Source organism: Arvicanthis niloticus, chromosome 9 (assembly GCF_011762505.2).
Source record: "Arvicanthis niloticus isolate mArvNil1 chromosome 9, mArvNil1.pat.X, whole genome shotgun sequence".
Classification (NCBI taxonomy): domain Eukaryota; kingdom Metazoa; phylum Chordata; class Mammalia; order Rodentia; family Muridae; genus Arvicanthis; species Arvicanthis niloticus.
This window is the reverse complement of record NC_047666.1, coordinates 62,183,907-62,195,445: the sequence shown is the minus strand read 5'-3', so window position 1 is coordinate 62,195,445 and position 11,539 is coordinate 62,183,907. Positions and strand designations below refer to the sequence as shown.

General features: G+C 54.3%; 2 protein-coding genes and 1 non-coding gene across 6 annotated transcripts; all 3 read left to right on the top strand.

Moving 5' to 3' along the window:
* Positions 1-405: 405 nt before the first annotated feature.
* Positions 406-7,789, top strand: Atn1 (atrophin 1). Of its 4 annotated transcripts, none has more exons than XM_034511392.2 (9): positions 406-551; positions 700-837; positions 969-1,082; positions 2,333-4,287; positions 4,442-4,664; positions 4,909-5,605; positions 6,478-6,621; positions 6,923-7,103; positions 7,231-7,789. In XM_034511392.2, exons 1-9 carry the CDS (start codon positions 525-527, stop codon positions 7,262-7,264), a joined length of 3,513 nt encoding a protein of 1,170 aa, XP_034367283.1. In that variant the 5' UTR covers positions 406-524; the 3' UTR covers positions 7,265-7,789. The 4 variants fall into 4 exon arrangements, with proteins under 4 accessions (XP_034367283.1, XP_034367280.1, XP_034367282.1 ...); XM_034511389.2 differs by having other exon boundaries at positions 2,312-4,287; XM_034511391.2 differs by having other exon boundaries at positions 501-551; positions 2,315-4,287.
* Positions 7,790-9,094: 1,305 nt separating this feature from the next.
* LOC117715916 (U7 small nuclear RNA) lies at positions 9,095-9,156 on the top strand. The gene has a single exon (XR_004607698.1). It is a non-coding gene; the product is annotated as a U7 small nuclear RNA (small nuclear RNA).
* On the top strand, positions 9,095-11,164 carry C9H12orf57 (chromosome 9 C12orf57 homolog). The gene is made up of 3 exons (XM_034511828.2): positions 9,095-9,461; positions 9,681-9,857; positions 10,934-11,164. The coding sequence occupies exons 1-3, from the start codon at positions 9,410-9,412 to the stop codon at positions 11,083-11,085; spliced, it is 381 nt and encodes a 126-aa protein (XP_034367719.1). The 5' UTR covers positions 9,095-9,409; the 3' UTR covers positions 11,086-11,164.
* The last annotated feature ends 375 nt before the right edge of the window (positions 11,165-11,539 follow it).

Genomic DNA, 11,539 nt, shown 5'->3' with positions numbered 1-11,539 from the left:
TTTTGTTTTGGTTTTTAGACAGGAGTTTGCTGTTGTTTGGGCTGGCCTTGGGTGTGTGATCCCATAGTTCAGTCTTCTGAGTGCTGCCATTACAGGCATCCACCACCACACCAGGCCACAGGTACTCTTTAGGGCTTGTGTGAGGGGGTAAATTCCTGATGTGTGTTAGGTTGGGGCTCATAGGTACCTCTGGATATTCTGCATTCCCTAGAGACGAAGGAGATTACATTGTAAGAATTTTCTTCCCTTAGCTGATGTAGCCTATGGAGCAAGTTATAGCCTCTTGTGGTCCGCCTCCCGACTCAGTGCTGTTTACTCGGTCGGGCCCCTGTTGTTGCTGGTACAGTATGAAGATGCTGATGCTTTTTCCTGACAGATTCACTGAAAACACCCTGCAAGTACCACGTGCCTACAACTGCTTCCAGCTTCCCGGGCCACAGCTGTGGGGAGCTTGGGGTACAGCAGACACATTTCTGTATTCAGCTGCCCAGGCAGAGGAGAATGGGGTCTCCACAGCCTGAAGAATGAAGACACGACAGAATAAAGACTCGGTGAGTAGAAACTATCATAAGCAGTATGGCAGATCAAGGGCAGGGGTTGGGAGCTAGGAGGAAGGGCTTGAAGCAGAGAACAGAAGCAGCATAGAGCCTAAAGTTAGGGGCCATGTGAAAACATTACCTGCACCTATTCTACTCTCAGATGTCAATGAGGAGTGGACGGAAGAAAGAGGCCCCCGGGCCCCGTGAAGAGCTGAGATCAAGGGGCCGGGCCTCCCCTGGAGGGGTCAGCACATCCAGCAGTGATGGCAAAGCTGAGAAGTCCAGGCAGACAGCCAAGGTATTCCGTCCTCCGGTCCCCACAGGATGCACAGCACTGCAGCTGAAGGGGGTGTTTCTGGGAGGGGCAGGGGCTTCAGGTCTGGCTGGCCGAGGCTTGAGATAGAAGGCATGTTCTCTTCTTCCTAACAGAAGGCCCGAGTAGAGGAGACCTCAACCCCAAAGGCCAACAAGCAGGGCCGGAGCGAGGAGATCTCAGAGAGTGAGAGTGAGGAGACCAGTGCGCCCAAAAAGACCAAAACCGAGGTGAGAGATCTTGCAGCCATCGTGGCCTATGTTCTGTTCTTTCTGCAAACTTCTCCTGTGCACCAACCATTCCCACTTTGCCCTCTGCTTAGATATAAAACCCTGTTGTGGTACCTATCTGAGGTACCCTGCCTATAATCTAGTAGATAGCTCGTGAAACTTCAGTAAGAACATAATAAGGCTAGGCCAACGGGGACTGGAAGGGTAGGGAAAGGCATCATAGCCTCCTTTGTGGGAAAAACAAGAGCTAGAAGGAGGTGCAGAAGTGGGGCTGGGATGTGGCTCACTTGGTAGAGCACTTTGCTTAGTCCATAGTGCTGAGTCCAAGCACTTAATAAACATCTAAAGCTAGGCTTGCTGGTACACACCTCCTACCCTAGCATTCAGAAGATGTATGTAGGAAAATAAAAATCTCAGTTCAGTCAGGGGTGGTGCAAGTCTTTAATCCTAGCACCAGGGAAGCAAAGGCAGGTAAATCTCTTGAGTTCTGCGTTCAAGATCAGCCTGGTCTATAGAGTGAGTTCCAGGACAGCCAGGGCCACACAGAGAAACCCTGTCTCAAAAAAAAAAAACAAAAAAACAAAAAAACAAAAAACAAAACAAAACAAAAAAACCAGCCCATCCCCCACCCCCCAAAAAATCATGGTTATCTTGTGATACATGGTGAGTTGGATATCAGCCTAGGTTATCTTAAACAGTCTTTAAAACAGGGACAGTGAGGGGACATTTGGAGAGATGGCTATTCAATTAAGTACACTGGCTGTTCTTCCAGAGGACCTGGGTTCGATTCCCAACACCCACGAGGTAGTTCACAACTGTCTGTAGCTCCAGTTCCTAGGGAATCCAACACCCTAGGGAATCATACAGTCATACATGCAGGCAAAACACCAACATACATAAAATAAAAATAAATCTTTACAGAGATAGAGAGAAAGAGAGAGAGAGAAAGAGAGAGAGAGAGAGAGAGAGAGAGAGAGAATATGAATACCTGAGATAGATGAGAGGGTACACACTAGGTGGTGAGGGTCTGCAGTCAGTTGTGAAGGGACAGTGTTTGACCAGGAATGAAACACCCTGACTGTCAAGGAGCAGTGGAGGTGTGGGAGAGGGAGGTGCTAGATGACAGGGCCTCTCCATCACATCACACTGTAGCACAACAGTCCTGAGAGGAAGCAATAACTGGGAAAACGGGAAAGGAAAAGAGGAAACCTAGCCCTTTTCCCTGACAGCAGGAGCTCCCTCGCCCACAGTCTCCCTCGGATCTGGACAGCTTGGATGGTCGCAGCATTAACGATGATGGCAGCAGTGACCCTAGAGACATAGACCAGGACAACCGAAGCACATCCCCCAGCGTCTACAGCCCTGGCAGTGTGGAAAATGACTCGGATTCATCCTCTGGCCTGTCCCAGGGCCCGGCCCGCCCCTACCACCCACCTCCACTCTTTCCTCCTTCCCCTCCACCACCAGACAGCACTCCCCGACAGCCAGAGTCTGGCTTTGAACCTCATCCTTCTGTGCCGCCTACTGGATACCATGCTCCAATGGAGCCCCCCACATCGCGGCTGTTCCAGGGCCCGCCTCCCGGGGCTCCTGCCCCACACCCACAGCTCTACCCTGGGAATACTGGTGGAGGTGTTTTATCTGGACCCCCCATGGGTCCCAAAGGGGGAGCAGCTGCCGCCTCAGTGGGTGCCCCTAGTGGAGGCAAGCAGCATCCCCCACCCACTACCCCAATTCCAATATCAAGCTCTGGGGCCAGCGCTGCTCCTCCAGCAAAGCCACCCAATTCTGCAGTGGGTGGCGGGAACTTACCCCCTGCTCCCCCTCCAGCTTCTTTTCCCCATGTGACACCAAACCTGCCTCCTCCACCTGCCCTGAGACCCCTCAACAATGCCTCAGCCTCTCCGCCTGGCATGGGGGCTCAGCCAATCCCTGGGCATCTGCCCTCTCCCCATGCCATGGGGCAGGGCATGAGTGGACTTCCTCCTGGCCCAGAGAAGGGTCCCACCCTTGCCCCCTCTCCCCACCCTTTGCCCCCAGCTTCTTCCTCTGCCCCTGGGCCCCCAATGCGGTATCCATATTCATCCTCCAGTAACTCCGCAGCTTCTTCTAGTTCCTCCTCCTCCTCTGCCTCCCAGTACCCAGCTTCCCAGGCCCTGCCCAGTTATCCTCATTCCTTCCCCCCACCAACAAGTATGTCCGTTTCTAATCAGCCACCCAAGTATACCCAGCCTTCTCTCCCGTCCCAGGCTGTGTGGAGCCAGGGACCACCTCCTCCTCCCTATGGCCGCCTCTTGGCTAACAACACCACCCATCCAGGCCCTTTCCCTCCTACTGGGGGTCAGTCCACAGCCCACCCGCCAGCCCCTGCCCATCACCATCACCAGCAACAACAGCAGCAGCAGCAGCAGCAGCAGCATCATGGCAACTCTGGGCCCCCTCCACCTGGAGCATATCCTCACCCCCTAGAGAGCAGTAATTCCCATCATGCACACCCTTACAACATGTCACCCTCCCTGGGGTCTCTGAGGCCCTACCCACCAGGGCCAGCACACCTGCCTCCACCTCACGGCCAGGTGTCCTATAGCCAAGCAGGTCCCAATGGTCCTCCGGTTTCTTCTTCTTCCAACTCTTCCGGGTCTTCCTCTCAAGCCTCCTACTCTTGTTCACACCCCTCGTCATCCCAGGGCCCCCAAGGGGCATCCTACCCCTTCCCACCAGTCCCTCTAGTCACCACCTCCTCAGCTACTCTTTCCACTGTCATCGCCACCGTGGCTTCCTCGCCAGCAGGCTACAAGACAGCCTCACCACCGGGGCCCCCTCAGTACAGCAAGAGAGCCCCATCCCCAGGGTCCTACAAGACAGCCACCCCTCCTGGATACAAACCAGGGTCACCACCCTCCTTCAGAACAGGAACCCCACCTGGCTATCGAGGCACCTCTCCGCCAGCAGGCCCAGGGACCTTCAAGCCAGGTTCACCCACCGTGGGGCCGGGGCCCCTGCCACCCGCGGGGCCTTCAAGTTTGTCATCTCTGCCTCCACCACCCGCGGCCCCAACTGCAGGGCCGCCCCTGACTGCCACGCAGATCAAACAGGAGCCAGCCGAAGAGTATGAAACCCCGGAGAGTCCGGTGCCTCCGGCCCGCAGCCCCTCGCCCCCTCCCAAGGTGGTGGACGTGCCTAGCCATGCCAGCCAGTCAGCCAGGTAAGCAGCCGTGGGGTGGGGTGGGGTGGGGTGGGGTGGGGTGGGTCTGGAGGCTGTAGACGAGGGGGCTTTGCGTTCATGGCCAGCGTGCTACTGGAATTAGAGACGGACTGGTGGGGGCTGCCTTCGAGGCTCACGGCTCTGCGCCCGGCAGGTTCAATAAGCACCTGGACCGTGGCTTCAACTCGTGCGCGCGCAGCGACATGTACTTCGTGCCGCTGGAGGGCTCCAAGCTGGCCAAGAAGCGCGCGGACCTGGTGGAGAAAGTGCGGCGCGAGGCCGAGCAGCGCGCACGCGAAGAAAAAGAGCGCGAGCGCGAGCGGGAACGTGAGAAGGAGCGCGAGCGCGAGAAAGAGCGCGAGCTGGAGCGCAGTGTGGTGAGTGCGTCACAAGGTGCGCCGCGCCGCGCCGCGCCTCTCCCGGCCCCGGGCTCGCGCCGCCGGTCGCTGCGCCACCTGGCGGACGGGAGGAGCCGCTGCAGCCTAGGAAGCTCAGGTTTCCAGCCAAGGGGAGGCTGGGATGAAGCATTTTGACTTTGGACCGCTGAGACAGATGAGCAACCTGGGGCGAGTAACTGCCCGTGTCTGTTATTTTGACTCCACTTCTATCTGTATTCTGCAGAAATTGGCCCAGGAGGGCCGTGCTCCAGTGGAGTGCCCGTCTCTGGGTCCAGTGCCCCATCGGCCTCCCTTTGAGCCTGGCAGCGCTGTGGCTACAGTGCCCCCTTACCTGGGTCCTGATACTCCAGCCCTGCGCACTCTCAGTGAATACGCCCGACCTCACGTTATGTCTCCTGGCAATCGCAACCACCCATTCTATGTGCCCTTGGGGGCAGTGGACCCGGGGCTTCTGGGTTACAATGTCCCAGCCCTGTACAGCAGCGACCCAGCTGCCCGAGAACGGGAGCGGGAAGCCCGTGAACGTGACCTCCGTGACCGGCTCAAGCCTGGCTTTGAGGTGAAACCTAGTGAGCTGGAACCTCTACATGGGGTCCCCGGGCCAGGCCTGGATCCCTTCCCCCGACACGGGGGCCTGGCTCTACAGCCTGGGCCACCTGGCCTGCATCCTTTCCCTTTTCATCCGAGCCTGGGGCCCCTGGAACGAGAACGGCTAGCGCTGGCAGCTGGGCCAGCCCTGCGTCCTGACATGTCGTACGCCGAGCGGTTGGCAGCTGAAAGGCAGCATGCAGAAAGGGTGGCAGCCCTGGGCAATGACCCACTGGCCCGGCTGCAGATGCTCAACGTGACTCCCCATCACCATCAGCACTCCCACATCCATTCTCACCTTCACCTGCACCAGCAGGATGCCATCCACGCAGGTAAGACCCTATTTCCTGCTTCCGCAGTGTGGCTCCACCCCGATGCCATAATGTCCTTCCTTTCTCTGGCCAGAACTCCCCTCTCCTGAGATTACTGGCTTCCCTTCACACAGTCTCATGCCCTACTCATGGTCCAGCTGTCTATCCTTGATAACATCAGTATGGGGCCTTTTGAAGAAGCACCTTCCTCTCTTCTCTTTATACCCGCTCTGTGCCCCTCACATACCGACGTTGCTGTTTCTCTGTATACAAATCCTGTTTGTTGCCAGCATCTCCTTTTCCTTACATCTCGGAGGCTTCTGTGTTTCTGCTCAGCTGTAGATTTAGAACCTTTTAGGAAGGTCATAGACAATAGTGAGCTTATATACTGTCTTATATACTGTAGCTTATAGCACAGAACACTGCTTGGCTGGCCTTCTAGCCGTTCATTTTGAATTCCTTGTTTCTTCTCACCCGGCTCCCTTGTTAGAGCATGTGTTTGTTTATTTGTTTGTTTGTTAAGTATACAAAACCCAGCAGGCTTTCGGCGCTTTTATCCATCACACTCTGCTCACATTCACACCGGCTCTTACTAGTTCTCCCTGATACCTTTCTTAAACTTAAAAAAGAAGTATTCCCTAAACTTATCCTTCATCTCTTCAGAGTAGTCCAGTTCTTTCTTTGCTTCTCTGCTCTGTAACATCCTGTCTTGAGTCTTCCTCGTCTCTTTTCCAGCTGTTCTGTTCATCTCCGAGGGTCTAGCTTCTCTGTCCCACCTTGGTTCTCCTTTGGATCCTCATGTCTGTCTCTTCACAGGCTAGATCCCTTTACCCCAGTGTGGTTGTCCCCAACCCTGCCTCCTGGTTGACACCTTCCTCTTCTCTGCCCTCCAGCCTCCGCCTCGGTGCACCCTCTCATTGACCCCCTGGCCTCAGGGTCTCACCTTACCCGGATCCCCTACCCAGCTGGGACCCTCCCTAATCCCCTTCTTCCTCACCCTCTGCACGAAAATGAAGTTCTTCGTCACCAGCTCTTTGGTAAGGATGGAGGTGGGGTGGAGAGGCTCAAGTGAGGGAAGACCAGAGCAGAGGAACTTGGGTGGTGGAACGGGCCAAGTGGAGTCTGGAGAGAGATGTGAGCAGCTAAGGTAGAAACAGAGAAGCTGGGGTCCTTGTAAAGGAGCCTCAAGTGCTAGGGCTGATTCCGTTCCACCACAGGCAGACAGTGGGTAGGTTAGGCCTGGTAACTTTACGGTTTAGCCTTAGCTTCCTCTGTCTGGAAAATGGCTGACTGTCCCCGTCCAGCAATCCAGTTTATCACCATGCTTTCTTCTTACAGCTGCCCCTTACCGGGACCTGCCGGCCTCCCTTTCTGCTCCAATGTCAGCCGCTCATCAGCTGCAGGCCATGCACGCACAGTCAGCTGAGCTGCAGCGCTTGGCGCTGGAACAGCAGCAGTGGCTCCATGCTCATCACCCATTGCACAGCGTGCCACTACCTGCCCAGGAAGACTACTACAGGTACCCCAGGCTGCCCCCAGAGCACAAGGGGAAGTGGGTTATGGGTGTGGTACCACAGAACGCCAGGCCCTTTGGTGGGGAAGCCCCCTTTCTCAGTCTCATCTCTGATGCATTGCTTCTTACCTAGTCACCTGAAGAAGGAGAGTGACAAGCCGCTGTAGAACCTGCGATTCAGACAGCACCCTCTGCTCCTTCATTCAGACCTTGGAGGACCACCCCCAACCTTTTGACCCCACCCCACCCAAGCCGAGGAGCGGGTGCTGCCCACTTGCAGAGCTTCTGCAGCTGGGCAGAGGGAGGGAGGGAAGAAGGGACAGACAAGGCCAGGGCCCGGGGTTGTGTGCAGAGGTGGGAAGTGGCAAGGGTGGGGACAGAAAGTGCACGGTATCTTTGACCAGGTCCCTCTTCCTATCCCCTGCTTTTCTCCTCTATGCCCAATCCTTGGTGGCCACTGCTCCTCCCCTAACCCATTGGTGTGATTTTTTTTCATCTGTTAGATGTGGCTGTTTTGCGTAGCATTGTGTGCTGCCCCTGCCCCATCCCTGTGTGTGCACCCCCTCGGCGATATGTGCCCCTTGCCTGTCCCACATTAATAATTTATATATATAAATATCTATATGATGCTCTTTAAAAAACATCCTGACCAAAACCAACCAAACAAAAACATCCTCACAGTTCCCCAGGAATATGTCTGTGCCGTGTTTTTTATTTGGGGGAGGGACGGTTGGGGTGGGGTGGGGTGTTGGGGTGGGTAGGGTGAGAGGTCTGGTTGTTGTAGGGGAAGTGGGAAGGGAAGGGGTTTTCTTACGGAAACTGATGAATTGAACAGGTCTTTTTTGTTTTAAGTTTTATTCATTTACTTTACATCTGTCTTCATGAACACCAGAAGAGACTATCAGATCCCATTACAAATGGCTGTGAGCCACCACATGGTTGCTGGGAATTGAACTCAGGATGTCTGGGATAGCAGTCAGTGCTCTTAACCCCTGAGCCATTTCTTTAGCTTGACAAGGCTCTTCTTGATCTTGGATGCTCAGCCATACTTATGGGGGTGCCCTGTCCTAGACCTTTAAATTGGGGAGTTAAGGCCACTGAGGCCTTTCAGAGCAAGAATAGGCCCATAGCAAGCATAACCAAATCTAAAACCTTAACAGGCCTTCGAAGTACTTACATCGCTGATCATGTTCCACCAGAGCGCTCCAGAGACAGAGTTTCAGAGATCTGACTCCCTTTCCATAATGTAGTTTGATAAATAATTTTGAAACAGTTAAATTTGTGTAACCAGGAGGTATATTTGTGTAAATAAGATTAGAATTTTTAAAAGACTTACTAATAATTAGGTGTATGGGTTCATGTCTGCACTTATGAATGCAAGGTCTCAAAAGAGGCCAGAAGGTGTTGGATCCCCTGTAGCTTGAATTAGGGCAGTTAGGAAATGCCAAGCAGGGTGAGCCACCTTTGCAACCCCTCTATTTTTAGTGAGGCAGGGCCATGGAGCACAAGCTGGCCTTGAACTTCCACTCAGCTTTTGTGCTGGCATCACAGAAGTGTGGCGCCATGCGCAGGTAGGCCTGCGGTTCTGGAGTCCTTGTAGTGTGGGGAGAGGATGGGTGACAAAAGCTTGTAAGGATAAGAGTACAAGGCACCGAGCTACATCGCCTACCACTGCATAAGACCAATTCGCTTCAGCTTTTGCTCCAAGCTTTTATTCTTGCGAAGCTCGGTGTTTGCGCTTAACAACGAGGAAGCTGTGATTGGCTGGAAACAGCCAATCAGCACTGACTCATTTGCATAGCCCCTATCAAGCAGTCACAAACTCAAGAAACGACCAGTTTTAATAGTCTTTTAGAATATTATTTATCGAACCGAATAAGAAACTGTGCTTTATGATTCACATATTGGTGGGGGGATGTGGAGGTGGCACCTTGATCTCACCCTCACCGAAAGTGGAGTTGATGTCCTTCCCTGGCTCGCTACAGCGGTACTTCCGCAAGTGTTACAGCTCTTTTAGAATTTGTCTAGCAGGTTTTCTGACTTGTGTCGGAAAACCCCTCCCAATCTCACTGGTTTATAATAGCAGCAAACGTCCCCTTGTCCCTGCCGAGCGGTGGGGTGGGGGGGCTCTGGTCCCGTTCTAGTTCCCTTGGAAATGCGTGTGTGCTCGAGCCACGCTCGAAGACTTCCGCCACATGCAATAGCGCTTCCTTTCTGCTTCCACTGACCCGCAGCCGTGGGGGAGGCAGCTGGCTGCAGGCTTCTCCGGATCTCTTCTGTGTTCCCACTACTCAAGTACCGAGAGACGTCCTATGGCGTCCGCCTCGGCTCAGCCCGCGGCCCTGAGCGCAGAGCAGGCCAAGGGTGAGGAGCCTGGTCTGGGCGTGGGCCGTCTTCTTGGGGGAGGGCGCAGTACTCTTCTTCCCTTCTCCGGGTGGGGCCCTTGCCCATCGGGACGGAGGGTTGGGAGGACGAGCATATCGGGTTGCTCGTAGGCCTCGGCCCACTAATTCCTGCCTCTTCTGTCCTCTGGGCTCGCCCGTCGCGCTCCGCGGACCTCTCTGGGATGCTTCCGTCTCTCAGTGGTCTTGGCGGAGGTGATCCAAGCGTTCTCGGCCCCAGAGAATGCCGTGCGCATGGACGAGGCTAGAGACAATGCGTGCAACGATATGGGCAAGATGCTGCAGTTCGTGCTGCCCGTAGCCACACAGATCCAGCAGGAGGTTATTAAAGCCTATGGCTTCAGCTGCGACGGGGAAGGTGGGTCCCACAGGGCATGGTGAAGGAATGGACTGGCGGTGGGGGTGCATGATGGTGGCCCCTGGGTCGATCTCTTTCTTGCCACAGGGCGGCAGTCACATCAAACATTGCCACTCACACCTCAGGGACTAGACTTAAGCCCCGCCTAAAAAGTTCTGACTCTTGAAGCCAGGCAGTGGTGGCACGCGCCCTTCATCCCCGCACTTGGGAGGCAGAGGCAGGGAGATCTCCGAGTTCAAGGCCAGCCTGGTCTGTAGGGTGAGGAGTTCCAGGACAGCCATGGCTATACAAAGAAACCCTGTCTTGAAAAGCAAGCAAACAAACAAACAAAAAACCCAAAGCCTTATGCTAGGCTTATGTTCCACCACTGAGGTATATCTTCCCACCTTGAGGTAGGGTCTCACTAAGTTGCCCAGAATGGCCTAGAACCAGAGACCGCCCCTTTGGAGTAGATGATATTACAGAGTTGGGTCGTCAGGCCTGGCTCTAACCTGAACTCTTTCTTGTCTGCCTTTCAGTAGGCTTTGGCAGTTCCTGCTAACCATTTTGGTTATCAGGTTATCAGGTTTTCAGGTTGGGTGTCTCTTCCCAAGGACACTTGCTCGTCGATTTGTTGTTGTTAGCTAGCCAGGACTACCTGGGAGTCTCATTCACATTAGGCTGCTTGAGGCTAAAGTGCTAAACATGGTTCACCTGAGAGTGGATGCTTTTTTAAATTTTGTATTTATTTAATTAATTTTTTTTTGAGACAGGGTTTCTCTGTGTAGCCCTGACTATCTTAGAACTCGTTCTGTAGACCAGGCTGGCCTCGAACTCAAGGAATCCACCTACCTCTGCCTCCCGAGTGCTGGGATTAAAGGCAGGCCCAGCTGTGTTAGGGCTTTTTGCTACTGCATCCAGTTGTGCCTAGTGAAAACCGGGGAGTGGCTGGTTGAAGCCATGCAGGGACATCGGTGTGAATTGTCCACTTTTGCAGATGGTTGCCTGACTAAACGGAGATCTACTCTAGGGGACCCCCTTGCCTGCCTCTGCACACTGGTCTCCAGCAGTGTGGCTTGACCGGCTTCTTCTTGCAGGTGTCCTTAAGTTTGCCCGCCTGGTCAAGTCTTATGAAGCCCAGGATCCTGAGATTGCCAGCCTGTCAGGCAAGCTAAAGGCCCTGTTCCTGCCACCCATGACACTGCCGCCCCATGGGCCTGCTTCCGGAAGTAGTGTGGCTGCCTCCTGAGATTGGTTCTTTTCTGTATGCCGCTGCTATGGAAGAGGCCCTTGTGTTCCAGAGGATAATAAATGTACTTGTGACCAAACCTTTGTGTCAGTCATTTGTAGTCCTGATTACCACTACTAGTTGCCACCCAACCGCTCTGGCCTTTCCCCTCCTTTAGGCCTTTCCTATACTTTTTTTTTTCCAAGATAGGGTTTCTCTGTGTATCTCTGACTGTCCTGGAACTCACTCTGTAGACAAGGCTGGCCTCGAACTCAGAAATCCGCCTGCCTCTGCCTCTGCCTCAAGTGCTGGGATCAAAGGCGTGCGCCACCACTGCCCAGCTCCTTTACTTTTTACTGGGACCAACTCTGCTCTCGTGAGCTCTAGGGTGTAGGAGACTAAATGGGACTCTTGGTACCCTGGGAGGTTTGCTCACAAAGGTGGTACCTCCTACGAGCAGTAGGCTCCCAGGCTT